The following is a 25759-nucleotide window of genomic DNA, read 5'->3' as shown; positions in this document are numbered from 1 at the left end:
CTGTCACGCCGCCGATGTCGACAAGGCATGGGCGGTTCGACAATACCGCTGATGGCGCGGCTCGATGGAGTGACGCGTCGAAAATCGTGTGGGTTGTGGAAAATGGTGGTGGTGACCTTGCACCTTTTTGCTCAATTTATGGTGCTGAATTTCATCACAGCCTCGCGTTAAGTAGACAAGAGCACCGCTGCGGCCGCGCGCAAGTGGATACCTTGCGAACTGTGATTCGGACCTGCAACACAGGTCTGTGTAGTTTCTCAGTGTTGAATTAAACTACTTCGTATGGTGACATAGATCTCTAGATCATTAAAAGAGCAAAAAAGAAAAAGTGCGGTTTGAATTGTTTCTATCCGGTGCTCAGACTGATATTGCCATTCGTAAAATCAACCCCACGCCTACGTCGGTCGACCTGTCAATTCAATGCGCAGCTCGAGGTAGCTTGGAAGGGAAAATTTCGAGAAACCGCGAACTGGGCGAGCCAGTCGCGAAATCAATTTGCGCTAGGCGTGGATCATCAATCTTCCGGCCCAGAATAGCGGGGCCCCGGCGGTTTGTCGCACAGGAATCCTGGTAAGCCAAAGGGTCCGTTCCTGGGGTAATGTCACGTGATGGAGAGACAGAATAGTTTACCTTAGCTGATACAACTTGGATTCTTTACGTAGTCTGTAAATGAGGTAATCAAGGTTGTCCAATGTCAGATTTAAGCTTGCAATCACCTCCACTGCAAACTCCACAATAGCTTCCCCGACTCTTATCATTAACGTAAGCAACTACTATCAACCCAAATGTCGATGAAATTACTTACAAGATAGGCCTGGAAAGTGGTTGCAAGCACCCATAATACAAGGGAATGCACGCCTAGGTGATGGCGAGTACCTGGGTACCTAGCCCTAGGTGGATCCATAACAATACTCCGCACCGTCGTACTGTCTAGGTAACCAACAGCAACTCTCAGCGTCGTGATGCATGACACCAACGCTCTTTTTGCTTTTTCATACCTTTCTTTTTTGTTTTTTTTGTTTTTGTTTTGATTTTTGTAAGGCTAAAATAATAAATGTATCCGGGAGTGCATGCTACCTACCTTATCATACAACAAACACATGGTGCGCAGCTGCCTCAATTACCTACAGCACATCTGCATAGTACACACATGCCTCGATAAAATAACTGGAGCAAATTGTAGCAATCCAGAAACACGGCTCCTATCAAGTCACGCATGACGGCCTGTCAGCCGCATCGCATATTCTCGGCGATGGGCAAGCGGCTGATATCAGCATCGATCATCTCCAGTGATCGACTGCCAAGCTTTGGGGCACACGCATGGTAGAAGATGCATTCAGCTTGCCTCTTTTTGGCATCATTCGCATCGTGGAACCGGCTTTGCTGAACCTGAACCCCCATCATATTTGGTTCACACCCTTAGCACGAGTGCTATATTGATGTGACTGTAGCCTGTGCTCACTGCAGACAAACGCGGGGGCAGTCACAATCGTGCTTGCTGACAATCATGTACATGTACGATGATGGCAGCATTCTCGTGTTCCCAGCCCATGGGTACGGTTCGCTGTCACATTTGCTTGCTGTAGTGATAATGTGATGGAGTACGGGATTTTCTGGGCAAACCGACAATAGCCGACAGATCAGCCGAAGTCCCTGTCAACAGTGTACAATTTCTACGTCAGCAAATTGGTACAAAATATTCAAAAGATGTCGTGCTTTATCGCTCCTTTTGAGTGAAGCCCTGCAGATCTCCAACATAAGCCACAAACGTGCAGATAATGACGGTACTCAACAGCAGCGCGGGGTAACCTCCATTTTATCAATCGCAGCTACCCCAAATTATTTGTTTTTTTCTATAATGTCCACGAATCAAGACGCACATCTGTCCTTTTCGCCGATATGTCTAGGGCCGATCTTCAGCAATCCGTCCCATTGCGTGGGTTCAGACAGGTCGGTTCTTCCAAGTGCAGTTTTACTTTGGAAGTAGTTCGAACTATGTAGCCTCCAGGTGTATTAGCTAGTCGAGGTGAGTACCTAAGCCTTGGGGATTTGCTGCGGGGTAAAACAGTCCGTCATGCACACTACCATTTCTTTCAAGCACTGACTTGGTGAACAAAGGCAGTGATGCGAGTTTGGAGAGCATGTAATTTACCACGTATTGGCTATACAGAGTAAGCAAGTCGTCTTGCACCATATTCCATTTCCAAGCTTGCTGTCGTGAGGCAAGGGTCCCCCCGCCCGAGTGCATATTACATATTACGTGCGTCACCGCACGCATTGTATCGAATCCTTATCTGGGTTCCATCCATAATATTAGGCCGATTAACTCGGTAGATCAATTCCCGTCGGCTATGTATGTATGTGCTATAGTATGTACGTAGGGATGGGGGTACTAGTCTATCTAGCAGTCCAAGTATCTTACTGGCTGTCGACGTACCTAACCTACGGATTAGATGCAGTGGTCAACCGGGCCTGACACTCCCCTTGCTTTTGTTAGCGTCAAGGATTTCCGTGTTTCGGCAGGGCACGAGGACAACGTGGAGGCGCGCAGGCTTGCATCGGCGATAGTCTCGATATTTGTGTTGTATGGTATTTTTTTTTCCCTTGCTACCTACCCACTTGGCATATAAGCCACCAGTTCGGTTAGCTTCCATTCTATCGCACCCGCTGCCCAGCCTACGCGATTCACATCAGTGCATAATCAAGTTCTTTTTTGGTTCCCACATTCTTCCCTTGCGAATCCTACCTAATTTCCATATCAAAAGACCACCACGCTCGTCATAACCATCCCAGGGTCCCCCCATGGCATAGTGAGCGTGATGTGCCGATATGTGGAGCGAGTCCCTCAAACCTTAAATACCCTGTGAAAAACCACCCTTCGTCTCTTCACAGATGAATGGCATCATAAGATCCCTGGCTTTACTCCGCGGAGACGACCGAGAGAGAGAGAAGAGACTTTTGTCCATGGTGTAACCCATCACTTATTCAGCGCTTTGACTGTACTAGTCCAAGGTCAATTTATTGATGGGTTATGGGAGAAATAAGGGGAAGTCAGAAGCCGAGATAACGACCACCACCACATCTTCAAACCGGAGAAATCAGCTATCCCCAGCCCTTATCTTTTAGTCACTTTACCCCACTCGAACACCTCTTTGGTATTCTAACTTGACTCCCGCGCCGTCCTCCGATATCGTCCGCATTATTGGTTGTCTTCTTTTTGTACTCAACTCTCAGTCGTATTTGAACTTTTGCTTTCTCCAAATCCAGGATGAATGCGCAAGTCTCATTTCTAGTAAGATCTATGCCGGTATATCCAAAAAAAAAAAAAAAAAAGGTTACACGGCATTGTTGTCACCCACTAACGCATATTACAGGATGGCGAGCTCAGCCTAATTCATATCCCACTGAACCTCTACCCTACACTTCTCCAACCAATACTTCAGATTCTTCTACCCCAAAAGGAGTCTATTCTTCAGCAAGAAGATGACCAGGGCAATGGCAGCCCAGTCGCGAGCAATTCGAGCCGAAGCTGGTCTCAACTAGGCTCCAGTGATCAGCGGCCATTCCTCAATGTCAGCATAACACCCATCGAGTGCTCCGTCGTGTGCCAGACGACATGGGCAAATAGCGTGTTCGAGCCAGCTCTCCAAAAGCTCAACCAGGCCATCAAGGAGAAGGTTTCCATCTCAAAGGAGTCGTACGTGGCACTGTGCGTTATAAGTGCCGGCATGGATGCTGGGTCCCGAGTCGTCGACCTGTCCTCGCCGCTGGCCCTCGCGGGAATTTCCATCTTTTTCATCACGACGTACTATTCCGACTTTATCTTGGTACCGAGCAAGGATAAAAAGAACGTCGTGCAAGCCCTCCTGGCCAGGGGGTTCGAGTTTACCGACCATGGCGACTCGTCCTCCATGATGTCACTGCCGCGGTCCGGACTGGGCTCGTACCTGAACTCGCACGTCAACAGTGGTGCCGGCAGCACCATGGTAAGTAGGAGAGGGAGTTACAACGAGCACGATAATGCCATCCCGGAGTCGTCGTTACCTTCCAATGCCGACGAACTGCAGGAGCGCACATTCGCTCTGCTCAAAAAGCAGAGCGTGCAGCCGAAAGTGGACACCAGTCTGAGATTGGTGCATTGCTCCGGGCACGAGACGTCGTCGCATCGCCTTGATGGCGAGATATCGGCTGCATCCCCGACAGCGCACCTCAACCGCCCGTCGCTCAGTAGGATGAACACGGGCAATGGGTACAGTAACGGGCACTCCCAACGGACATGGGTGGATACGGTTGACACGCGCCTATACACGTGTCTAGTGGCGGCGCTGGCAACTCAACCAAAGTTCCTGTCCGTTACGTTGGCACAGGATGATCCGCCATCTCTGCTTCTCGACAAGGCGCTGGTCCCCATGTTTGGCGAGTCGCTTATCGGAGAGGCAGGAGGGGAGCTCGCCCCGATATTCTTGGACCTGGCATCACTGCCCCTTGAGGCGACAGGTATCGTTTCGGGAGTGGCAGGGAGGTTGGCTCGAGAGATGTCTGATGAGGGCCCCGAGTTGTCCTATTTATCGACAGCGAGGGCAGGTGCAGTAATACTGTCGCGAGAGCAGTCGGCCAAGGCCATCGAAATATTGGGTCCTCTGTTATCGGGAGATAGCTAGTCCCGGAACAAGAGTCATATAAGAATGCATTCATAGGATAGGGCAAACACAAAAGAATAATTGCTTACCAATGATTTGTGTCGTGAACAGCATTCTTGGAATGTTTCGTAGTATCCAACCAATGGAAGTTTGACCCAAACCAAGCTGCTTATTTGGCAATGGCATACTCAGTCCAAGTGATTCAATCACTTGCCCGGCCCCTTTTTCTTACCAGACGCCTCAGGAACCAAGCCAGCCTTGACAAACGAATCTCTGGCAACCTGGTTGATGACTGCAAACCTCCTAGGTCCGAGCTTCTGGCCACCATACCACCTCGTCACGACGACCATGACATCCCACAGGTCCATGAGCTGCATCAGATGCAGCAGCCTCCCGCCGGCGGCGGTCTCGCCGTCATCGTCGCAGTCCTGGAACGAGGTCTTGCCGTCCTGACCACGGATCCGCCAAGCCGTCATGTTGTGCGTCGCCGCGCGCACCTTCTTGTCCGTCGCGAGGAGATGGCCGACGTACGACTCGGCCTGGGCCGCCGAGGTGACGTGGGCACAGCGGGCGATGAACGTGGACTTCATCTCTACGTAGACGTCGGACATGATCCAGGGGGGTTCCGGGCCCAGGGCATCCTCTGGGGCCGAAAACTTGCGCGGCGCCGTGGAGTTGCCTTCCTCCTCTGCGCCGTCTTCGTCCGCTTCTGGCGGCTGAGCATCGTTGATGCCCAGCTCTTCGGTCAGTCTTGCCAGCTCTTCTAGTGCATCGAAGAGGCAGACGTTGCCGGGCTGGAATACCCGGCCGAGCGCGTCACGGAATAGTTCAAGGTCACGAGCCGCGGCGCCGCGCGGTCGGTTCTGGCCGCCCGAGCTGTGGGTGCCCAGAACAGATGGGGGCTCGTCTGGATATCGGGCGGGGAACTCAAGACGCAGAGAAGACGTCTCTCCCTCGCCTGGAATTTTGAGAATGTAGGCGTCGGCGGCCTCGGCATCGTTGCCGTTATTGTCCGATGCTGCTACTAACGTCCCGTCCCCATAGATGGAATTCAGGGCCTCCACCTCATCCTTTAACTCCTCTGACATGACGGTCGCCTGGTCAAGATGTATATGCGGTTGATTGATTTTTGCACTGGCTGTAAATATTTACCGTTTGGTTCCAAGAGCTGTTGCCATTTTTCGTTTGTTGGTTTTGTGTTCTTTTACTCTTGGAAGGAAAGTTATGTTTGGTAATTAATTGTTAGACCCCGCCAAATTCTGCTACCTTCTTCCCCACACTGATGCTTCACTAGTCAGCGTTGTCGGGCCCGGGCCAGCAGTTTGTCATGCTCTCTGTCTGCTTGCTATTCGATATGGCTTAACCTCAAAAGGTTGAAATATAATATGCACATCTGTTCGAGAGTATTTTAGAGGCTTTGCTGAATAGACACCTATATTGTGATCTGACATGTGAACAATACCACAATACTCTTGCCCTCCTCAGCTCTACGATTAGCGACTCGACTTGGCACTTGACTCTATGACTCTAGATAACAGCGGGCATCCGATCACCGGAGTCGCTTAACTTGGTGATTATCGATCAACAAACCACCGCAACCGCAAGGCATCAGGCAGCCACTACGCCCAGCTCGGGAATCTAGTGTAAAAAAAGAAAAAGAAAATAGAGAGCAAGGGAGCAGTTTTTTTCTTCGATATTTTTGAGGAGCAGCAGACATGACTGAGACTCCTAGTTCGAACGGTGGTGCCGAGACGCCCAAGACCTACACGGCCTTCTTCTATGGTAACGTAACACATGGCATATTTATCTCCCGAGAAACCGAGGCCTCGACTCTTACGTTACGCCGCATTCACGCTGACAATAAGACGCAGGTACCTTGGTAAGGCGTAGTCAGCAAAGTCTTGGAACTCGGTAGTATTAACCAAAGGAGTCTCTGACCCGCCGGAGCGGTAGATGGCCTCCGAGGTCTTCTTCACGGTCTGTTTCCGTATGGCCGACCCCCCGCAGGCACTCAAGTCCGAGTACACTTTCCGTCCTGCCATCCTGCATGGTTACTGTCGACGAAGGGTCAAGTGAGTGTGCACGTTTCGTACAGACTAGGAGCAATACCAGGGCAGCCCTTGAAGGCAGCATGGGCAGCATAGAAAACCACCCAGCTTTTCCAGACTGCCAACCAGGACGGAATAACTGTTCGCAAGGAACTTCTGCAACGACTGACGGAACTCAAACTTGAACGAAACCCTCCTCAGGAACGCCGACTATCCGGGTATCGTACCTGATGCCGAGCACACGGTGCGCGGAACCTACGTCACGGGTTTGACAGAGGCCAACCTCGTCAAGCTCGACTTTTTTGAGGGAAGCGAGTATGACCGTCTACCGGTCAAGGTCAAGCTGCTGGAGAAGGTCGGGGTCGACAAGGGAGAAGGTAACGTCGAGGGCGCCGAAGTCGAAACCAACACGTACGTCTTCAGAGACAAAGCTTTACTCGAGGACAAGGAGTGGGATTTCGACCACTTCCGCAATGAGCGCATGAAGCATTGGACAAGGGAGGACTACTGCTTCTCTAGTAAGTTCTTTTTTTTTATTTTTTTATTTTTTTTTTATAACAAATGTTGGTTGTGTTCAGCAAGCCCGCGCCACATGTGCCCCTTTCATTTGCCCAGAACGGCCGAGATGACCCAAATCCTACGGCTGTCGCCTAAATGTGCTGAATGCTGACCAGTCATATGAACAAAAACACAGATTAGGCGGCGAGCCGGCGGACGCCCTGGGGAAACTTGAGCTTCACGACCAGCCCTGGAGGCTTCAAAGGGATGTAGCGGGTTGTTGGGGGCGGCAGCAGCTGTTGAGCAACTGTAAAGAGGCGTCCTTAGGCAACAGGGAGACAATGCCACTCACTCTCATGACAAGCTGAGTCGGATGCGTCTCCGGCGCATCCATGTCTTGGGGCCAAGTCAAGTCAGGGCCTGCCAAAAACTTGACTGCCGTGGTTCGCCCACCCATCCCCACAAGGGATGAGGGTTCGCCATCCACCCAATCTCCGGGATCTCTTCTTCTTGGTATCGAATATAGAATGACCGGTGGGCCGTGCTTCTCCGGGGAACAAGCGAGGCTTGCAAGGAGGATACCTCACCAGCGTCGGAGATAATACATACTATCGTAGTAGACACATCAAGCAATTCTTTGGCGTTTACTTTATTTTCTTTCTCGTTTCGAAACATGTGATGCAGCTCCTGGTTTGAATTGCTGCAAGCTGCACGCCAATCAATCGGCGGTAAATGTTGACGTAGGTCTGCTGCCGACTCGTGGATTCGCTCCGCTGGTCCCATAGCAATATACTACTGGGAGAATAGTTGAGTCACAATGCGCCATTTAGTTAGTCCCCGCTTGGCCCTACCGTTATGTTCGTTATTCAACGCCACTCTGATCTGATTTTTTTTTGTCTCTCTGGAGATCTCCTCATTGCGGCCATTGGATACTGGTATACTGGTAAATTCCATCTGAGTAATGCCCATAAAAAAAAAATTGCGCATACCGACAAGGGTGCGAATGAGAAAAAAAAAAAAAAGGCGCACGCGAAGTTGAAAGCTCGGATGAAAGCTCGGATGAAAAAGACCGGGCCAGCTGAACAGATCTCGCAGGTTCATGCACGCGCGTTGGGCTGCCTCTCCATGCCAAGTGGCGGAAACGCTCAGCCCACACGTGGCTTATTTTCGTCCCAGCTTGGTCTCTTGGGTTCACCGAGAGATCTTGTCACGTGAAAAGGTTGGAAAAGTAGGGTTTCAAGGGTTCCTAAAAGTAGTATCGCTTTCGCAAGCCTCCGGTTGGTACCTTGCAGGCTTGGCAGGTCAAGGTCGTTGAAAGTCCAGGGAATGCTGGTCGAGGTACCAGGTGATGATCTCCAACTGCGCCTCTCACGCAGCCTCCAACCGGCCAAGCCCGGCTGTTCGACCCTTTATTTCAAGCAGATGGGGATTTGCGCTATTATGCCTAATTATTGCCCGGCATTCTTCAGTATGTGGCGGTGGCGACGGTTGTCAGAGCCTCAACTATTACTTCGTAATATGGCTTGACGGATAGAGAACGCAGGACCCGTCGCAGGCCCGTTCAGCCGCCCACCCTATAGGCCGGTAGTGTGTGCAGTATAGGAGTGCGACTACCTTGCAAGCTTGCCATTACCGGATCCCCCTGGCCATTGGGTGTGGCTTGATCGATTTTTTGGCAGCAAGCCCCAGAATTGACGGTCTGCCGGCCGGACTTTTTTGCGCGATTGACTAGGCCAGAATATCGAGGCCGCCCAGGGCTGGCCGAATGAGGAAGGATTGACACACACTTGCCCCTGAGAGTATGCAGCACCAAAAAACAAAATAAACCAGCAAACAATATACAGTATACGTTCTTCTGCAGTACATACAGTACATGCGGCATATGACGTATCATTTATTGTTTTTTTCTCTCTAGGTCCCTTTAGTTGGTGTCGACGAATGTTTTAGACCGCTGATGGTGTCGACACCATCTGTCTCTGACATAGTCAAGCAGTGCAGTGCAGTATTGTACCCTCAGGTTGCGTCTCCTAAAGTACGCACGAGCCAAAGCCAAACAGCCTATAGTACCACAGTGGTAGGCTGGTCCCCGCGCGGCTGTTACCCTGCCTTCTCCCCGCTTGCCAAGCCTTGTCAAATCGATTTGGCGGCCAGTCGATATTCCAGACGAAAGATGCCATGCAACCTGTTCGGCCTGTTTGTTTAGCCAAACAGAAATAATGCATGTGGGTTTAATGTGATGAAAGTTTAGCTTCTTTTTTTTTTCTCCTTCCTAGTCTTGTCATCCATTCTTTTTTTTTTGCTCACCACCCGAACCACCCAATCGTTGGGTGTTCAGCAAACCAAGACCTCTGAATGTGGGCGGGTCGTCGAATATCTGAAACATGGACGTTCAAGGGGGTTCCTGTCCTTTCTTTTATCCTGGTTTCACCCTTATGCAGGAACCACTGGAAATGGGCGTTCATTGGTCAGTCCGACAGTCCTAAAGTCTTCTTTTTGGCTGCAGAAAATCAGAAAGATCATTTTCTATTTTTTTTGTTATTTTTCTCTGTGTGTGTGTGTGTGTGTGTGTGTGTGTGTGTGTGTGTGTGTGTGTGTGTGTGTGTGTCAAGGTTCATGTATGTCTTTTTTTTCTTTTTCTGCCGACTACAACGTCTCGGCTTTACAATTTACTTCTCGTCACCTGTGGTAGTGGTTGAATACATGGGTAGGTTACTCCACTACCCGATGATTGGCGCAGAAGAACAAATGGACCGAGATCAGAGATGGAATAGCGCATGCGCTCCAATCCTCCCTGACCATCAACACATGCTGGTACTGTGCTGTACCCTACCCGGAGTGCCCATGACCAAACGTCTGACGGACCCCATAGTCCATTGTAGGATTTAAAGTACAAAAGTTCATCGGAACCAGTGTAATCCTTGGAGTCAACAGGCCACCCTAGCTTTGGACCAGCCCCTCAGTTGAACCACCAACACAAACGCATGCCGCGGTATGACGACGCCGATGGTCCACTGCAAGCAAAGAAATTGAAGAGATCACGTCCAAGATATATATATACGTATATGTGCCCAATAAAATGTGTCCTGTGTAGATGCGTGTGATGCTGTACCGCGATTACTACGTGCAATGCAGGACAGCGGAGCCCCCCTCAGGATAATCGGCTGTCGACAAAGAAGAAAAAGAAATGAGGACGTTGCATGATGTTTTCTTTTGACGGGTTTAGCTCACTCTAGCACTAGCACGTACGGCATGTAAGAGGTACAGCAGACAAGACAGACATGTCCAGCAAACGCGCACGCTAGACAACATTTGGTGACTAAAAAAAAAAAAAAAGGTGCCGCATACTTACTTGGTGGGCTCTAAAACCGGATTTTGGCCCCTGAGTACCTGCATACAGGCATGTCAGATGTGGCTACCATCGCGCACGCACCACCCAAAAGTAGCTCAATTATAGGTACCTACTCACACACCTTACATTGAGTTCTGATATAGCTCACGTCAGATATTATTTGGGAAGCATTTTGTGCGTTTGCGCGCTTTGCAATGACACGCGGAAAAGAGGAAATGTAAGGATGTGTATATTTTGGCAATTCAGGATATCCTCGACCGAGACTTCCGGATGGGCCCACATTCAGATGGAACTCCCAAAATCCACCACCAAACTGGTGATCAGAGTCGCTTGCCGCCACGCCACGGAGGCCGCCGCGACAGCACCCAGGGACCCATATTCGCCTCTCATCACTTAGGTTGCCCAGTAGATGTGCAAGATGCGATAACACGCTGGCGCTACTGTGCCGGTATAGTTGAGAATTAGAATAGGACGGGAATGCCGGCTGTGATAGGGACTCTTCCAGACCCGATTACTAAACTAGTATCGAAGGGAGTCGTAGTTGTCGATGTCTGGGTCCAGTCAATGTCGCAAGCCATCGCAAAGCTCTAGTGAGCCTATTCTATCGTAAATGCTGAAGAGGCGCTGAGCTCTACACGGGGGCGCTCTGGTTGAGTGCTTGTAGGCGACATGCTTTGAGCGCGCGGCTATGTATGTCGCTATTTTCTCTTTCTAGCGTCACTATATGCGGTGATAGTAAACGTACCCCCTTGTGCAATCATCTGCAAGCCAAGTTTTTGGGACTCTGTTTTCTCCCACCACCCATCCATGAGTAAAGAGGCATCTTGGCACGTCACTGGAGCCATCGTGTCTTTTTTGGCTGTCGCTTTCTTTTTTGGGACTTTTTCGTCCGAAAAAAACACAAAAGTGAGGAAGGCTGGGAGAGCTGAACCCCTCAATGGCAGACCCGCAGCCCCACCAAAGGGGGCGGCTAGACAGGGATAACAGACGTGGCGCCGCACTGTTGTCCAGTAGAGGCAGGCGAGCCATGGGCCTGGCATTCGCATGCACCGAAGCGGCACGTAACTTCCATCGGTTCTAGGCATGGTATTGGAGGATACACGCGCTGGGAACGCAACAGCCCAGGTCAGATTTTTTTTTTCTGGGGCTGGACCAAAGGAACCGACCGAATACCGTCCCCTCTTCCTCGTACCTCTAGGTCCCCTGTCCAATACGACGGCAACGACTTGGCTCTTTTTTTCTCCTCTTAGACCCGTCTAAATCGTACTCCACTTCGGTGACTGGACCTTCTAGGTTACTCTCCTACTCCGAAACATGGCGGCACGGCCACAATAGCCTATCACTGGCCAGGACAGATCTGCCAGGAACACACAAATGACCCCTGCTGACGATCCCTTATGCCTCGACCCGCAAGGGGCGAGGTTCGAAAGAAGCGATGGGCTGAGCTCTGAGTGGTAGGAAGCACCCCTGCGAGCATTCAGGGACATGGGCGCTCCCCTAATTCTAGTAGAGTATGTGAGATGGATGGCTACCGATGGGCTTTCGTATATCATGGAGCCCCTTTGTTACTTCTGATTTTCTTTTTCGTTTCCCTCTCTACCTACCATCCCGCATTATCCCCGTTCATTCCCTTCGCGCCTCGTGGCCAATCGTCTTTGGATAACCCTTCGTTTGCTCTGTCGAGCCCTTACCTTCTTTTTCGGGATCTAGAATCAATTGGGCTTTAGCTCCATTCCTAGAACCACATTCATTTTTTGCCATCCAATCCACAAGGTTGTCTTACCTCGACACGCGCAAGACACGGCAGCTTGTCTCTTGCCAACAAGTCGATATATAAAGAACTGGGAACCCAACCTCTCCCAGCCCTCACCTTCTCTTGTCCAACTCATCATCGACAACATTCACAGCTTCATTCTTTTGGACGGCCACGCCTCCTCTTACTTCGTTCCTTGTCTTGCTTGACTTGCACAAATACTAGCCAGGAGCAGTACCTCATTCCTTCATTCTCAAGTCAACAAACGAGATCTTCAAGTGCTTGCACTCATACACTCCCTAAGCTGCCTGTTTGTTGGACCCCTTGTCTTCAGCAGCCTCCTTTTCATACAGTTCGACTATCAGTGTCCTCTTCGATTCTATTCTTGGAAACAAAACCAGCCTTTTCTTCTTCTTCTTCTTCTCAAAATGTACTTCAACAGCATCGCTACCGTGTTCGGCCTGGTTGCCAGCGCCAACGCTCACATGCTCTTGGCATACCCTCCTCCTTTCCCCGGTAACCAGAACGGTCCTCTCGGAGATGGCATCAACTTTCCCTGCCAGGGCAAGATGACGGGTGGCACCCCTACCACCATGTCCCTCGGATCTACCCAGAAGCTCACCTTCCAGGGTGGTGCTACCCACGGTGGCGGCTCCTGCCAGGTCGCCCTGACCGACGAGACCGCTCCCACTGCCGCGACCAAGTTCCGCGTCATCACCTCGATTCAGGGCGGCTGCCCCCTCAGCAGCGCAGGCAACAATGGCAACGATGCCAGCGCCGCTCTCGACTCTGGTCTTCAGTTCAAGATCCCCGACGACATCCCCGCCGGCAAGTACATCTTGTCCTGGACCTGGATCAACCGCATTGGCAACCGCGAGTTCTACATGAACTGCGCCCCGGTCACGCTCACTGGAACCGGCGGTGACAAGTCCAACCTTGACAAGCTCCCGGAGATCTTCGTCACCAACTCGCCTTCGTCCAACACCTGCCAGACTCCCGAGGGCTCCGGTAAGCATTCCTATCTCGACCTCGAATGGCCACTTGCTTTGACTCGACCACGCATGAATTGGACGCTGACTTGAATTATCTCACAGACTACGCCTACCCCAACCCTGGTGCGGTTGTTTTCAACAAGGGCGACCCGTCAAGGCTCGTTAAGCTGTCCTGCCCTGCTAACACCCCTGGTGGTCAGCCTGGTACTCAGTCCGCTCCCAGCGGCGGCAGCCAAACCGAGAAGCCCGCTGGCAACGGAACTTCCACTGGTGATGACAAGCCCACCACTTCCCCTCTCCCTGGCAACGGCATCAAGGCTCCTGCCCCTGGCAACAAGACCTCCGACAAGTCTGCTGAGAAGCCTGCCGACAAGTCTGCCGAGAAGCCTGCCGCCTCTAGCCCCACCCCCACCCCTAAGGCTCCCGTGTCTGAGGCTCCTGCCGCTCCTTCTGCCACTCCTTCTGCCCCCTCTCCCTCGCCGGCCACTGGCAACAGCGGCTCGGGCAACAACGACGAAGCCAGCTCTGGCGGTGATTGCACCCCCGGTCAGTTCAAGTGCGTTGGCGGCAACGCCTTCCAGCAGTGCACTGCCGGCCGTGTCTGGGCTGCTCAGATGCAGATGTCTACCGGAACCAGGTGCGACTCGGGTGCAGTCACCGCCTCTCTCTACAGCCTCACCAAGCGCGAGGTCAGCTTCCGCGCTTAAAGGCATTGCGAGTTCAATGGCAGGGGCGATCGGGGTAGAGAGAGAGGCCATGGGTGGCGGTGTGTATTCACTTCTTGTACGAGCCTTTGGCTCATTTTCTTAGGGACGGGATTTTTGTGTTCACGACATGATGCATAGGCCGGCTTGGCGAAACCAGTTTTGTACTTGTTCTTTATGTTTTCTTTTCTTTTGTCGACTCGGTTCGGACATATGATACCATTCTTTCCCCAATCCTTTGGAAAGGATCTTACATTCTACTGTACATAGCACATTTTCTTCACAAACTTCTATGGGTGGGCGGTTACTCTCAATGTGACGGACACCAAAAAAAAACAAGGGGGATCGGATGATCATACTTAGCATACACTTGCAATAGACTTTGCTCTAGCAACTTTTTTTTTTCCTGTCAAAAATCGCAACCGTGGTTATGCATGATCGCTTTCACGTTGTCATTTGATAATATTATGTAACATTTTCCTGTGACCATCAAAAGTGAATAATTGAGTTTTACCAATACCCACCGTGCTATGTACTGGATGAACCCAAGTTCCCTCTCCGGCCCCGAAATGAGCCTTTTTTCCATATCAGTCATAATTCACAAACCAAAATCTGCAAATGGGATCTGCTCGAGCCAATACAAGGGTACATTTGTTGGGGAGTAAACCGACCTGATCAGCGCTTTGATTTTTTTGATGATCGCCCCAATGGCATGTTACATAGGTCACCTGCCCGTCCGCCTTGGCCTTTTCTTTTTATTTTCCTGTCTATGCGCATAATTACCTAGGGAAAAAAAAAGTTGATAATCCCCAATCCTTACTGTGAACTTGATATATCCACTGGCCGGCGGAACTAAAACCTCATATATTTATTTCCCGGCATGTCGAAATGTGTGGCATACTGTAACTCAAAATTTTCTGTTGAATATTTGCTCGCAACTCACTACTCTACTTTTTGATCCCAACGACGACCAAGTTCCGTGGACTCTGCCTGTAATCAAACACCGGCTCAACCCAGGCGTCCTTGACATGGTCCGGGTGCTCTTTGAGAAACAGCCACCTGTCGGTAGCGATCAGCGACTCGACCACGCAGGCGCTGAACGCCATGAGGCTCCACACAGAGGAGAGCTCGTTCCTGCGGTGTCCGTAGCGTTGGTTGTAGCTTTCAATTTCCTCGTCCGTAATGTCAGATACCTTCTCCTTGATTATGGCACTGTATTGGCTGAAGTCCTCGTTTGTCATGAGCTTGTCGATCGCGCCCCGAATGTATGCAGTCAGAGACGTATAGCACTGTTTTCTCAGTGAGCCAATGATTACGGGATTGGTACTTGTGTTGAACGGCGTCTCCTTCCATCCCTCGCCACCCGTGTTCGGACCGTCGGCGGCATCCTCCCGATAATAGAGCTTGGTAATGGCTCCCCTGTCCAGCAGGACGCGCTGGAGCACGGCACGGTAGAAGTGTCGGTCGTAGAAGCCTGCGCTCTCGTCCTCAGTCCAGTTCTGCGGAGCTTGACAAGCCATCATCCGTGCTGTGATGTTAAGCCTCACCCCTTCGGCTCCGTTCCTGCTCTTGTACGTGCCGAGACGATTGCTCATGGGGAAGCCCTGCGGATCTTTCCTCTCCTCCTCCTTGCGGACTCTTCCATTGACGCTGTCAAAGGTGGGTCGCTCGAAGGCTGGTTTGAAGGTTGGTGGGCCCAATCGCTCCGTCATCAGGTTGTAGCAGCACCCGACGATTGCAACCGCACGGATCGCTGGATTCATGAGCATTGAACGGATGCCATAGTGGGATAGATTGCCGCAAGAGTGTATCGAGACGGCCAGCAGCCGCAAATCAAGCTCTCGTCTGTCCTCGGGCATCTGATCGCGCACCTGAGCCAACACGCCTGCTAGATCGCCGGTCTCCAGCCGTCCAGCGACGTAATGTATATAGCCTTTGCCAGTGACTGGTAGGCCTGGATCGTAGTCTCCAATCTCCTTTCGCGACCTCAGGTCCGCAGCCGCAAACTCCTCCTCCGATAAGACGGGTCCCATGGCCAGTCGTCTCTGTGTCTTCTCGCTGGCCTTTTGTTTCTTCTCCGGCGTGGCCTTGCTGTCAAGGTACTGCATATACGCCTTCTTGTTGCGCATGAGCTTGATCTTGCCCGCCACACCAGCTAGCCGGTCCAAGGCCTTGGCGCCGTTGATGTTTGCCTCCCTACCCTCGACCGCAATGATATGCCGGCTATACGGTTCTGCGGCAAGCGTACGGCCAAGGTAGTTCTGACCGCTGCCAAAGTCTACCAGGTGCGAGATCTCTCCGTCGCTGCCATCAAACTCACTAGCCAGTCGGTTCACGTAGTCGGCGAAGCTGGCAACCTCGTGGATCTTCTTGGGCTTCATCCCCACGGAGATGTGCCTAGGGAGCGACGGCGAAGAGCTGCCAGCATGATGAGGCGCGACTGTGCGCCTCAGTGAAAACTTTCTGATGTTCCTGATGTACTGCACCAGACTGGGCGGCGGGGGGATGCTGGAACCTTTGACGGCCGTGATGTTATCAAGATCGTCTCTCATAAGAAAGTCTAACAAGGCCCATGGCTCGGCTTCGAGAAGGAGCTGCTGCCATTCTTCTGGTATGGCGCCATAGAAGACTCCCGGTTCGGATGCAAAAAAATCCAGAATATGCACTAATTAATGTTTAGTTCTAGGCTCATCATATACACCATACTTTTTGTCCTTTAGATTAAATAACCAAAAAGAAGAAGAAGAAAAAGAAGAATAAATCATAAACCGAGGAGAGTCTCACCCCCGCCACAAAGAATTTGGAAAACATCAGTTGTGGTTACGAATTGGAGTAGCTTTTCGACGTAGTCCTCCTCGGACTCAAATTCGTCCGAAATGGGAAGAAGTTTCCTTGGAATCATGATGCCAATATCTTTTTCTGCTTTCAGATAAAAACGAATGTTGATCAGCAACCAGCTACTGCTAATAAAGAGTCTGCAGCAAGGAGGAAAAAGGCTATCCGTCTCGAGGTTCCATCTCAGGGTCAATTGAAGGTGGGGGAGACAGCCATGTCAAAAAATACCCTAACCCTGGGCTGAAGACGCAGTGGCTGCACGCCCGAGGGCGTATCCAAATTTTGCGACCCGCAGTCACGTTCAGGATTCAATTCGCGCCTTGTCTGTCTTCGATGTCACTGTATAGACCCATCCACCATCGAGCCATGTCAATATAGCAGAACATCAAAGACCATCTTGGATACCGACAGACAACATGGTAAGGCTGCCTACCGATCCTTCTCATACTCAAGACTTCGTTAGGGCAATTCTTTGGTCTAATCCGTGGTCGACAAACAGGTGCTCATTCTCGGAGTCAACTTCCACGAGCAGAAGCTCGTCAGGGTACGTCTTGCATTGCAGACCGGACACCTCGATCGCACGGCATCACTCTAACGCACTATTTCGAATATTAGAAAGCTCTCGAGAGCTTCTGGAACCTGGGCCCCCAAAAGTCGGCGCGTATCCTGGCCAAGTACTGCATTCACCCCATGGCCAAGCTGGGCACGCTGCCCCCAAAAACCATTACTGCTCTGACAGCCGAGCTGTCAACGATGAACATCGAGAACGAGGCGAAGAAAGTCGTGCTGGACAACATTAGGAGACTGAGGGATATGGGAACATACCGCGGCCGTCGTCACGCCATGCATTTGCCCGTGCGCGGTCAGCAAACAAAGAACCAAACAGAGACCGCACGGAAGCTCAACCGGATCGAGAGGAGGTTATAGGCTGGTATACTTTTTGCGTCGGCTCGGGACTGATGTTGGGAAGGGTCCGAGAGAGACCATGTTCGATTATTTACGCGGGGACCCCGTAGCATAGAGCTGCGAGGGCGATATTGTACAAAACATCTGCCATATACTTCGTGTGGCACGCCTCAACAAATCAAGACCAAATGATTTCTGTCTGCCAGAGTTCCGTTGCCATCATCCATCACTCGAACATCAGCCCGGACAATTCGTCCTCCATGGGCAACTCACCAGCAGCCTGCATTTGCAAAGCAACCTCGTCAACGGCCTTCCACACGCGCAGCACGTTACCCCCTACAATCTTTGCGGTGTCTTCATCACTGACACAACGTCTCAGTAGCTCAGCCACGAGATCAGGAAACTTGGATACGTCTTCCAGTCCCTTTGGCGTGCTTTCGATTCCATCAAAGTCGCTACCAATACCGACATGGTCAAACCCGATGAGTTCACCGATGTGCAAGATATGGTCGACGACCCGACCGAGGGAAGCTTCATGGTCCGGATCCGGGCCCGGCAACCCGTTCTCGGCACCAACATCCGCGCATGAGACGAAGTCGGGCGAGAAATTGACCATGACGACGGAGTTGCGATCTTTAACGAGCTGCAGAACGTGGTCCTTGACATTTCGAGGGTGAGGGCAGAGGGAGTAAGCACTGCTGTGACTGAAGATTATGGGAGCACGAGATCCCTCCCACCCGCGATTCCCACCCAGCACGTCGACCATGGTATCCTCGCTGACATGGGACAGGTCCACAATCATTCCCAGGCGGTTCATCTCGCGAACCAGGCGACGTCCCTCGCGGCTGACACCGTGCCAGAGAGGCTCGGCCTTGCGAAGGGGTTGCTCGAGGACGGCGGCATCGGCATAGCGGTTGTGGCAATTGTGCGTCAAAGTTGCGTACCGCACGCCGAGGCCGTGATACTGACGGAGGTTTGCTACCGAGTTGCCAATCTGGTGGAGGCCTTCCACGCCCAATGGAGATATGAGCTTGTTTTCCCGGAAGGCTGCCATGGCTCTGCTGCTGTCGATGTGCACGGAGGAAAAGTCATTTGGATAGGCCGCCGTCAAGCGCGTGATGACATCTATCTGCTGCAGAGTGTCACGAATACCTGTTGTGCAGGGAGATATGGAATGAGTATGCACTTTTTGGGCATTTACGCAACGGATGGGCTGGGGAACCATACTTTGAGAGTAATTATTATCCGAGAAATCAGTCCCGTTGTCAGGGCAGGGCACAAAAACGGACCAAAAGGCCCCCCCATTCTTACCGGCTCGCAGCCTTGCAAGGTCGACATGGTAGGAGAAAGTGCCCGCCTCGAATTCCTCCCTGAAGCGCTCAGAGTTGATATGGTTTTTCAAGAGAATACGGATCAATATGGCAAGATCGTTATGCCCGTCTATATGACTGCTTGGTCAGATCTTGATGGTGCTCACTCCGTTGATGAGTTTCCGAATTGTATAGCATACCTATCAGGGGAGTCTGTGAGAGAATTCGCTCCACGCGATCCTCTACCGAGAGGCTCGACGTAGGCCGCGTAGACCAAGGGCCATGACAGCTGTATGGATGCTGCCAGAAGGGGTTGAACAAAAACGTCAATGCTAGCAGGCCGATCAAAAAGCCCACGAAGACATGGCTATTGCGGGTTCTGCCCGGCGCTTGGCCCGGAGATGGGGTGTTCGGCAACGCCCGAGAGCTTGGCTGTTTGGACGCCATGATGTGGCGCTTTCGTTGTCGTTAGGGGTTTCCCCAAGTTTGTATACGCCACTCTTCTTTGCACTAATGGAGCCTTTTTTTCTTCTTTGCGAAAGAGTATACGGAGCGGTACAGATGTATTCTTCCAATTCACAATTGTAGGTTCCTCTTATCAGCCGATAGGTTAAAGAGCGATTGATACACAGCGATCGAACAGACCAAGATGCGCGTATCATCGGAACAGCCAGTGTGGTAGGTCCCGCCGGAGCTAGTCCCCGCTTTTACTCCGCGCCCTGCCGAACCTTAGCCTCCTGTTATCACCAACTAATCGTAAGCAAATAGTGCCGGCACGAGTTTTCAAACATGATACATTTCCGCGTGCTTTGACGAGATATGCTTTAAAGTTATAACCATATCCTCGGATCTTGTTTGTGCGGTTGGTAGTAGTAGGCTGTGACTGTTCCCATGGTAATCACAATTGAACGACTCCATCCCTTTCTCGAGTACGACACACGAAATCATATATCGTACTTCCATATAGGTTCCTTCGTTCGTTCGTTCGTTCAAGCTCTTGCTCCTATGTAAGCAAGGCCCTACCAAGTACGGCCAGTAACTGATAGATTGCAAAGTAGTGTAGGTAGACCAAGGGCCTTGGAAAGGTAGAGATATAAATAGTACCAATTTACACTTCGGGATACGAGACAAGACTGACCTTGCCTCATGACTTACGTCGCGAGCATCATAATTAGACAAAGGAATTTACACTGAAATTACGCCCAATGCACAGATAGACCAGACCAAACCCAAAAATTTTAGTTGTTCAGCGCAATTGGTTGCAGTAATTCTTAGCCGGTAGAAGATGAGATGATGGGCATGCACAGAAGCCTTGGCTCGTCAATTTTTTTTTTTCGTCTCATGTTGGCTGCACAGTTTCAAAACCCGTGCAACAATCCTATGAGAGAACGGGAAGAGTAGGATTCCAGGGCTCGGCACTGCTGGGCTGCTGTCAGGGGCCGTCAGACTGGGCGTCAATGTGGGTCTGGATAGGAGGGCAACATCAAGCTGACCAGGTTTGCTTTGGGGGCAGTGGAGGAACTGGAGGCAACATGGACCTGGCCAGTCCCCACCTTGTCATGAAGGAATGGGGGCAATTGGACCGTTGCAGCGGCGCAAGCTGAAATAATTCCTACATGTAGAAAGAATATTAGGTCGCCCTACCTATCTTTTCGTAGCAAGTCTGGGCAATTGCCATTTTTGCTTCTTGTGCAAGCAAAACCAGTGTCTGACCTGCGCGCTCCAACCGCATCTTAATCTTAATTTACGCGGTCGTTGTCTCCTAAAGCTAAACACAAGACCAGCTACAGGCGTCTGATGGTTCGGTTGGCATCCATTTGATCGACGGGAGGAGGCTAACCAACGATACCGCTTTTCGCCGTTTGGCGTACATCTATCTGCGTTACTGCCGCACCGCCACGCGATAACACCCTACCCTACCACCTGCAAGACCAAGAACTAGGTCTAGCCCATACGACGTCACGGCATCAAAAGGAGGAAGCAACCGGCTCCCTTTCTCCTGAGTTACCTTACATAATTCCGCGCCCAAACTGCGCCTCACAGTTCATTTCCAGAGTCCAAAAGATCGAAATCGCGATAAGCGAGGAATCCGTCTACCTAATTTACCACGAGCCCAGCTCAACCTTTCTCGTCCGACCTGGTCTTCCTTCTCCACTGGGATCTGGCTACCCCTTTCTCAGGCCGCCGTAATCATGCCGGAATTCAGCGATTCTTTCTGGTCCAGCGATTATGCTGCAGGTAAGCAAAAATCGTTTGGAGGCAACATAACGGGAAGCTACCCGGACTACCGTTTGTGCTGACCGCTGCTGCGCCTCGTACGCTTCCAGGACTCGGTGTTCTCTTCGGAAAACTTCAACAAGGCGTGCTAGAGAACCGACAGGTGCTCACAATAGCACGCCTTCGCGCCGAAGCCGAAGAAGCCTATGGTAACAAACTGAGCGAAATCGCACCGACCGCCGACAGGATTCAGGGGGGATTTGGTCGCGATGATGGGGCAACCGTCAGGAAGGTACAGGAGCCTCACGAATGCGACTATAGACTCTACAGTAGGCATGGCTGTTTCTGACCGCACTGAATGTAATCACAGGCCTACGAGGGCGTCCGAACCGAGATGCAAGAGGGCGCCAAGAACCACAAGAAGATTGCCCAGAGCATTCGCGACCTGGTCGTTAACCCCTTCTCAAGATGGTGCGATGCTCATGAGCAGCGTGTTCAGGACTCACAAGACGAACTACAATCACGTATAAAGGCGCACGACAAGCAAGCAGAACTGGTCAAGAAGCTTCGTAGCAACTACTTCAACAAGTGCCGCCTTGTTGAGGATCTCGAAGAGGAGAACAAGCTGGCGTTCCAGGACCCAGAGAACAGCCCAAGCAAAACTACCAACGTGCCCGAGATCAAGGTTGACAAGGAGAAGGAGGTCGATGACGAAGACGAAATGTACGAGATTGGCGACGAGATGTTCACTCGCGACCAGATCAAGAAAATCGTAGCTCATATGCTGGATCACATCAAGATGGGCGAGACCAAGGTGCCCATATTGGGAACATACCTGAACACTTCTGCTGGCTCTGACATTGTCGAGTATCTTCAGCGCAACATGGGCACATCGAGCGTGAGCTACGCCGAGCGCATAGGACAGGACCTGGTCAACCACAAGTTTCTGCGGTTGATCGGAAACGTGGGTAACACCTTCGCGAACAGCTCACGCATGTTCTACCAGTGGCAGAGCAAGGCCTTTACGATTGCCGGCATGCCCGAAAAGAAGACATCACTGAACAGGACGTTGTCAATGCCTTCAACCACGTCCGAGGGCTCCGACTCACCGGTTGTCGGCGCTGTTAGCGAGTATTTGGAAAAGTGGAACCTCGTCAACACGGGACCTCCCAACGAAACACCTGCCGAACGCCTACGTCGCGAGCAAAGGGAGTCTGACGAGCGGTACAAGGCTGGAGTGCGCAAGCTGGACGAGCTGCGCTGCGATCTCGAAGAGCAGATCTTTGTCCACCTCAGGTTCCTGGAACGATGCGAGCTCGACCGTCTGAAGGCGATTAAGACTGTAATTTTGGACTTTTCGGGCACCATTAGCAACGTCATCCCGAGTCTTCAGTCTGCAGTCGACAACATGATGCTGTACCAAGAGACTGTGCAGCCGTTGAGTGATTTGCGCTACCTACTGGAGAATTACCGCACTGGAAGCTTTATCCCTAAGGTTGTAACATACGAGAACTACTACAACAAGGTTGACGACCAAACCTTTGGTGTCGATCTCGAGGCCCGTGCTCGCGCCGACAAGAAGCGCGTGCCCATAATCATCACAACAATCCTCACATACCTCGACCACCACTACCCCGACCTTGAGGGTGACGACGCCAGGCGCGGCGTTTGGCTGGTGGAAGTGCCGCTCTCGCAGACTCACAGATTGCGGAACAGAGTAAACAACGGCCGGGTCTTCTCCACAGAGGTGTTTGCAGACTTTGATATCCCTACGGTCGCGAGCTTACTGAAGCTATACTTGCTTGAGCTTCCTGGTGAGTCTCATCTGAAAGTCAACTTGGAGCCTTCTGGATGCCTTTTTGGAAGTTTGTTACTGACTTGAAACCAAATGGCACTAGACTCGCTCGTGTCTTCCCACGTCTACGAGATCATCCGCACGATATACCAGCAGCCCGCAACTGAAGGTTCCGAAAACTCGAGAATCGCCATCCTCCAACAGACGCTATCACAGCTGAGGCTTACCAACATCGCTACCCTTGACGCCTGCATGAATCACTTTACGAGACTGATAGATCTCACCTCGGCAGATGAGGCCTATGTCACAGCACTGGCGAATGTGCTGGCTCCTTGCATCCTCCGACCCAAGGTTGAGACTTCGCTCACAATGGAGGAGAAGCATGCTTACCGCTTGATACGGGATCTTTTCCAGCACAAGGATCCTATTTTCAGCGAACTCAAGAGGATGTCAACACTTTCCCACTCTGCCTCGGTAGGGAGCCGCGGTTCCACACCAGCAGCCAACGATGGGCCAAGCGACAGCAAGAATGAACGTAGGCCCCGCGCCATCAGCACAGATGAGAGCAACAGGCGGGCCAACATGGAGGAGCGCAACAGGCTGGTTCTCGAGAAGGCGGCTGGCAGTCGGAGCCGTGCCACATCACCTGCGCCTGGACCCAGGGGCCACAGGCGCGACAGGAGTAGCGGCGGTCCGGAAACAAGATTCCCCGTATCGCCAACAGCAACACACCACCCCAGACATAGCATGGGGCCGATCATGGGCATCAAGAGATCTAGCCTTGAGGTTCCAGGTGGCGAGTCTCCCTCCTCTACGGGAAGCAATGAAACCTCGCATGCGGGCAGTAATGGCACGCAATCAACTGGTCTGGCCGACTCACCGGTTATTACCGAAATGATTGCCGATTCCAACGTCAACAAACGAAACAGTCTGGGGCGCAGCGGAGCTCGGTTTGTTGGCGGGCGGAGAGTAACAGGCCCGTCTGTCGCGGGTGGTGCAATACCGGAGACGTCTGCCACTGATGGTGCAATCAGCGGGGACGTTGAAAGAGTCCGGGATAGCATGCATGGAGTCACATTGGTGGACAAACCCATGGACGACTAGTGAGCGGGCCAGGCCGATGATTGTAATTCTGTGTAAGTACATACAACCGACGAGCAAGCGGAAGGGGTTTGACTGGTCCATGTTGGTCTCTTTTGGGCCCAACCATTACGAGCAGCATTTTGTTTCTTCTTACGATGATAGACGATGTATTGTAGCAATTGGCACGGCGGAACATTAGGGACGAATGACATATACCTTGCTAAACATGTGCCGCTGGGATCAGAAAGTAAGTGTGGCTTTTGGATAGTTGATCTTGGATGCTGAGTACGGAGTGATTGGCTTGGCTCTTATTTTTATGGGTTATCGTGTCCCAAGGCCATGCTGCGTGTCTTCTTTTGCTTTTACTTTTGGATCCTCTGCTTTTCCTGGTCCACTTTCTTTTCTTATGGTCCATATTCTTTTCAATGGCTTCTAGAAGGCCTACTCCGTAGTAGTTCGTTTTGTTTTTGGTGATTGCATTGTACCGTTTCCAGAGTATGCCGGTCAACTTGTCAGTAACCTTCAAGCCCCAACACGTGCAGTTCGTGCTCAATGACACTTTGAAAAGCCACTCATGTCAATGATATGCTTAGATTTGGAACTAAGTCTCTAAGTCTAATGGACTTCACCAGGTACCAAGGATGACGTCAGAAGTCTTTTTCTTTTTCATTTTTATTTTATTTTACAGCCTTCTCCGGCATACGAACGTGGGTATGAAACTATATCCACCCAAATGAGGAAGCTTTTTCTGTCCTTTGGTGCTTCTGGTTAGGCGACCACGGGGCTGTTCTATTTTTCGGTTTTCATGTGTGTATTTTTTTTCTCCATTTCTCCCACTGGCACCAAGGCCCAGAATCGTCAAAGCTTATGTTGGTATGAGCTTCTCCGTAAAACTAAATGGCCAAGTTGACGTAAAAACATGTGTACTTGCAGCCAGCCACCAGCAGGATAGCGTGCCGGAAACTAGCCAAACACGGACCCATCGAAGGTTGGCAATTCGGGATGGCCCGGTCCTGTCGACGCGGTTAAGTTTATACCTTTAAATTGTCCAGGTACCATCGCACGTGCTATCAATAGCCAGGTCAATATGGATGGAATTGTTGAGAAAACAAGTAAATAATAAGGCTGACGCGTCTTTCGATAATGCGAACGCAAATGTCAGTCTCGGTCGTCGGAAGGAAGCTGGCCCTGCCTCGGGTTCGTCGGGGTTATCCCAGCGGGTGTTGCAGCCAAACGCTCGCAAGGCAGACCCCAACGATTCAACGGGGCCACAACCATCCAATTGTTTGTTGGAGTTGAGATTACCGAACCTATTCTTAGAAGTTACCCCACGTCTTCCATGCTACGGAAACACGGAAAATCGGTGATTGTTCCGGCTGTAAAAGTTGAATTTGGCCCACTACTAATATCAGGTGCTGAGGCTTTTCAACCATGCAATCCACTGGAAATAGGGAGCCGTTGTTCTACGGAGTAGTCCGTAGGGAGTATTGCATGGGTCTAAACAGTCTCATGAGCGACTGCATTTGCTCAGTCCAGCATCGGACAAATTTTGAATCATATACTTTTTCTACTTCACCGCTACGATGCACAATCATGACTTGCCTCACTTTTCTTGTCTGCGGAGAGTTC

General features: G+C 51.3%; 8 protein-coding genes across 8 annotated transcripts; 5 read left to right on the top strand and 3 right to left on the bottom strand.

Moving 5' to 3' along the window:
- Positions 1-1899: 1899 nt before the first annotated feature.
- Positions 1900-4661, top strand: PpBr36_03130 (uncharacterized protein; the record flags this gene model as incomplete). The annotated part of the gene is made up of 3 exons (XM_029890306.1): positions 1900-1964; positions 2171-2357; positions 3375-4661. The coding sequence occupies 3 exons, from the start codon at positions 1900-1902 to the stop codon at positions 4659-4661; spliced, it is 1539 nt and encodes a 512-aa protein (XP_029754339.1).
- A 185-nt stretch (positions 4662-4846) lies between these two features.
- On the bottom strand, positions 4847-5728 carry PpBr36_03129 (uncharacterized protein; the record flags this gene model as incomplete). The annotated part of the gene is made up of 1 exon (XM_029890305.1): positions 4847-5728. One exon carries the CDS (start codon positions 5726-5728, stop codon positions 4847-4849), a length of 882 nt encoding a protein of 293 aa, XP_029753426.1.
- Positions 5729-6355: 627 nt separating this feature from the next.
- PpBr36_03128 (uncharacterized protein) lies at positions 6356-7554 on the top strand (the record flags this gene model as incomplete). Its single annotated transcript, XM_029890304.1, has 4 exons — positions 6356-6511; positions 6594-6712; positions 6890-7206; positions 7388-7554. 4 exons carry the CDS (start codon positions 6356-6358, stop codon positions 7552-7554), a joined length of 759 nt encoding a protein of 252 aa, XP_029753425.1.
- Positions 7555-12716: 5162 nt separating this feature from the next.
- Positions 12717-13987, top strand: PpBr36_03127 (uncharacterized protein; the record flags this gene model as incomplete). The annotated part of the gene is made up of 2 exons (XM_029890303.1): positions 12717-13296; positions 13383-13987. The coding sequence occupies 2 exons, from the start codon at positions 12717-12719 to the stop codon at positions 13985-13987; spliced, it is 1185 nt and encodes a 394-aa protein (XP_029753432.1).
- Positions 13988-14931: 944 nt separating this feature from the next.
- Positions 14932-16886, bottom strand: PpBr36_03126 (uncharacterized protein; the record flags this gene model as incomplete). The annotated part of the gene is made up of 2 exons (XM_029890302.1): positions 14932-16649; positions 16769-16886. The coding sequence occupies 2 exons, from the start codon at positions 16884-16886 to the stop codon at positions 14932-14934; spliced, it is 1836 nt and encodes a 611-aa protein (XP_029753431.1).
- Positions 16887-17318: 432 nt separating this feature from the next.
- PpBr36_03125 (uncharacterized protein) lies at positions 17319-17746 on the top strand (the record flags this gene model as incomplete). Its single annotated transcript, XM_029890301.1, has 2 exons — positions 17319-17363; positions 17435-17746. Coding segments are annotated over 2 exons (357 nt in total), but the record flags the coding sequence as incomplete, so codon positions are not given.
- Positions 17747-17951: 205 nt separating this feature from the next.
- PpBr36_03124 (uncharacterized protein) lies at positions 17952-19482 on the bottom strand (the record flags this gene model as incomplete). Its single annotated transcript, XM_029890300.1, has 3 exons — positions 17952-18877; positions 19037-19165; positions 19236-19482. 3 exons carry the CDS (start codon positions 19480-19482, stop codon positions 17952-17954), a joined length of 1302 nt encoding a protein of 433 aa, XP_029753429.1.
- A 1745-nt stretch (positions 19483-21227) lies between these two features.
- Positions 21228-24151, top strand: PpBr36_03123 (uncharacterized protein; the record flags this gene model as incomplete). Its single annotated transcript, XM_029890299.1, has 4 exons — positions 21228-21273; positions 21363-21544; positions 21623-23066; positions 23151-24151. 4 exons carry the CDS (start codon positions 21228-21230, stop codon positions 24149-24151), a joined length of 2673 nt encoding a protein of 890 aa, XP_029753436.1.
- Between the last annotated feature and the right edge of the window lie 1608 nt (positions 24152-25759).

Source organism: Pyricularia pennisetigena, chromosome 3, assembly GCF_004337985.1.
Source record: "Pyricularia pennisetigena strain Br36 chromosome 3, whole genome shotgun sequence".
Lineage (NCBI taxonomy): Eukaryota > Fungi > Ascomycota > Sordariomycetes > Magnaporthales > Pyriculariaceae > Pyricularia > Pyricularia pennisetigena.
The sequence above is the reverse complement of the archived record's forward strand: the minus strand, read 5'-3'. Positions and strand labels throughout refer to the sequence as shown.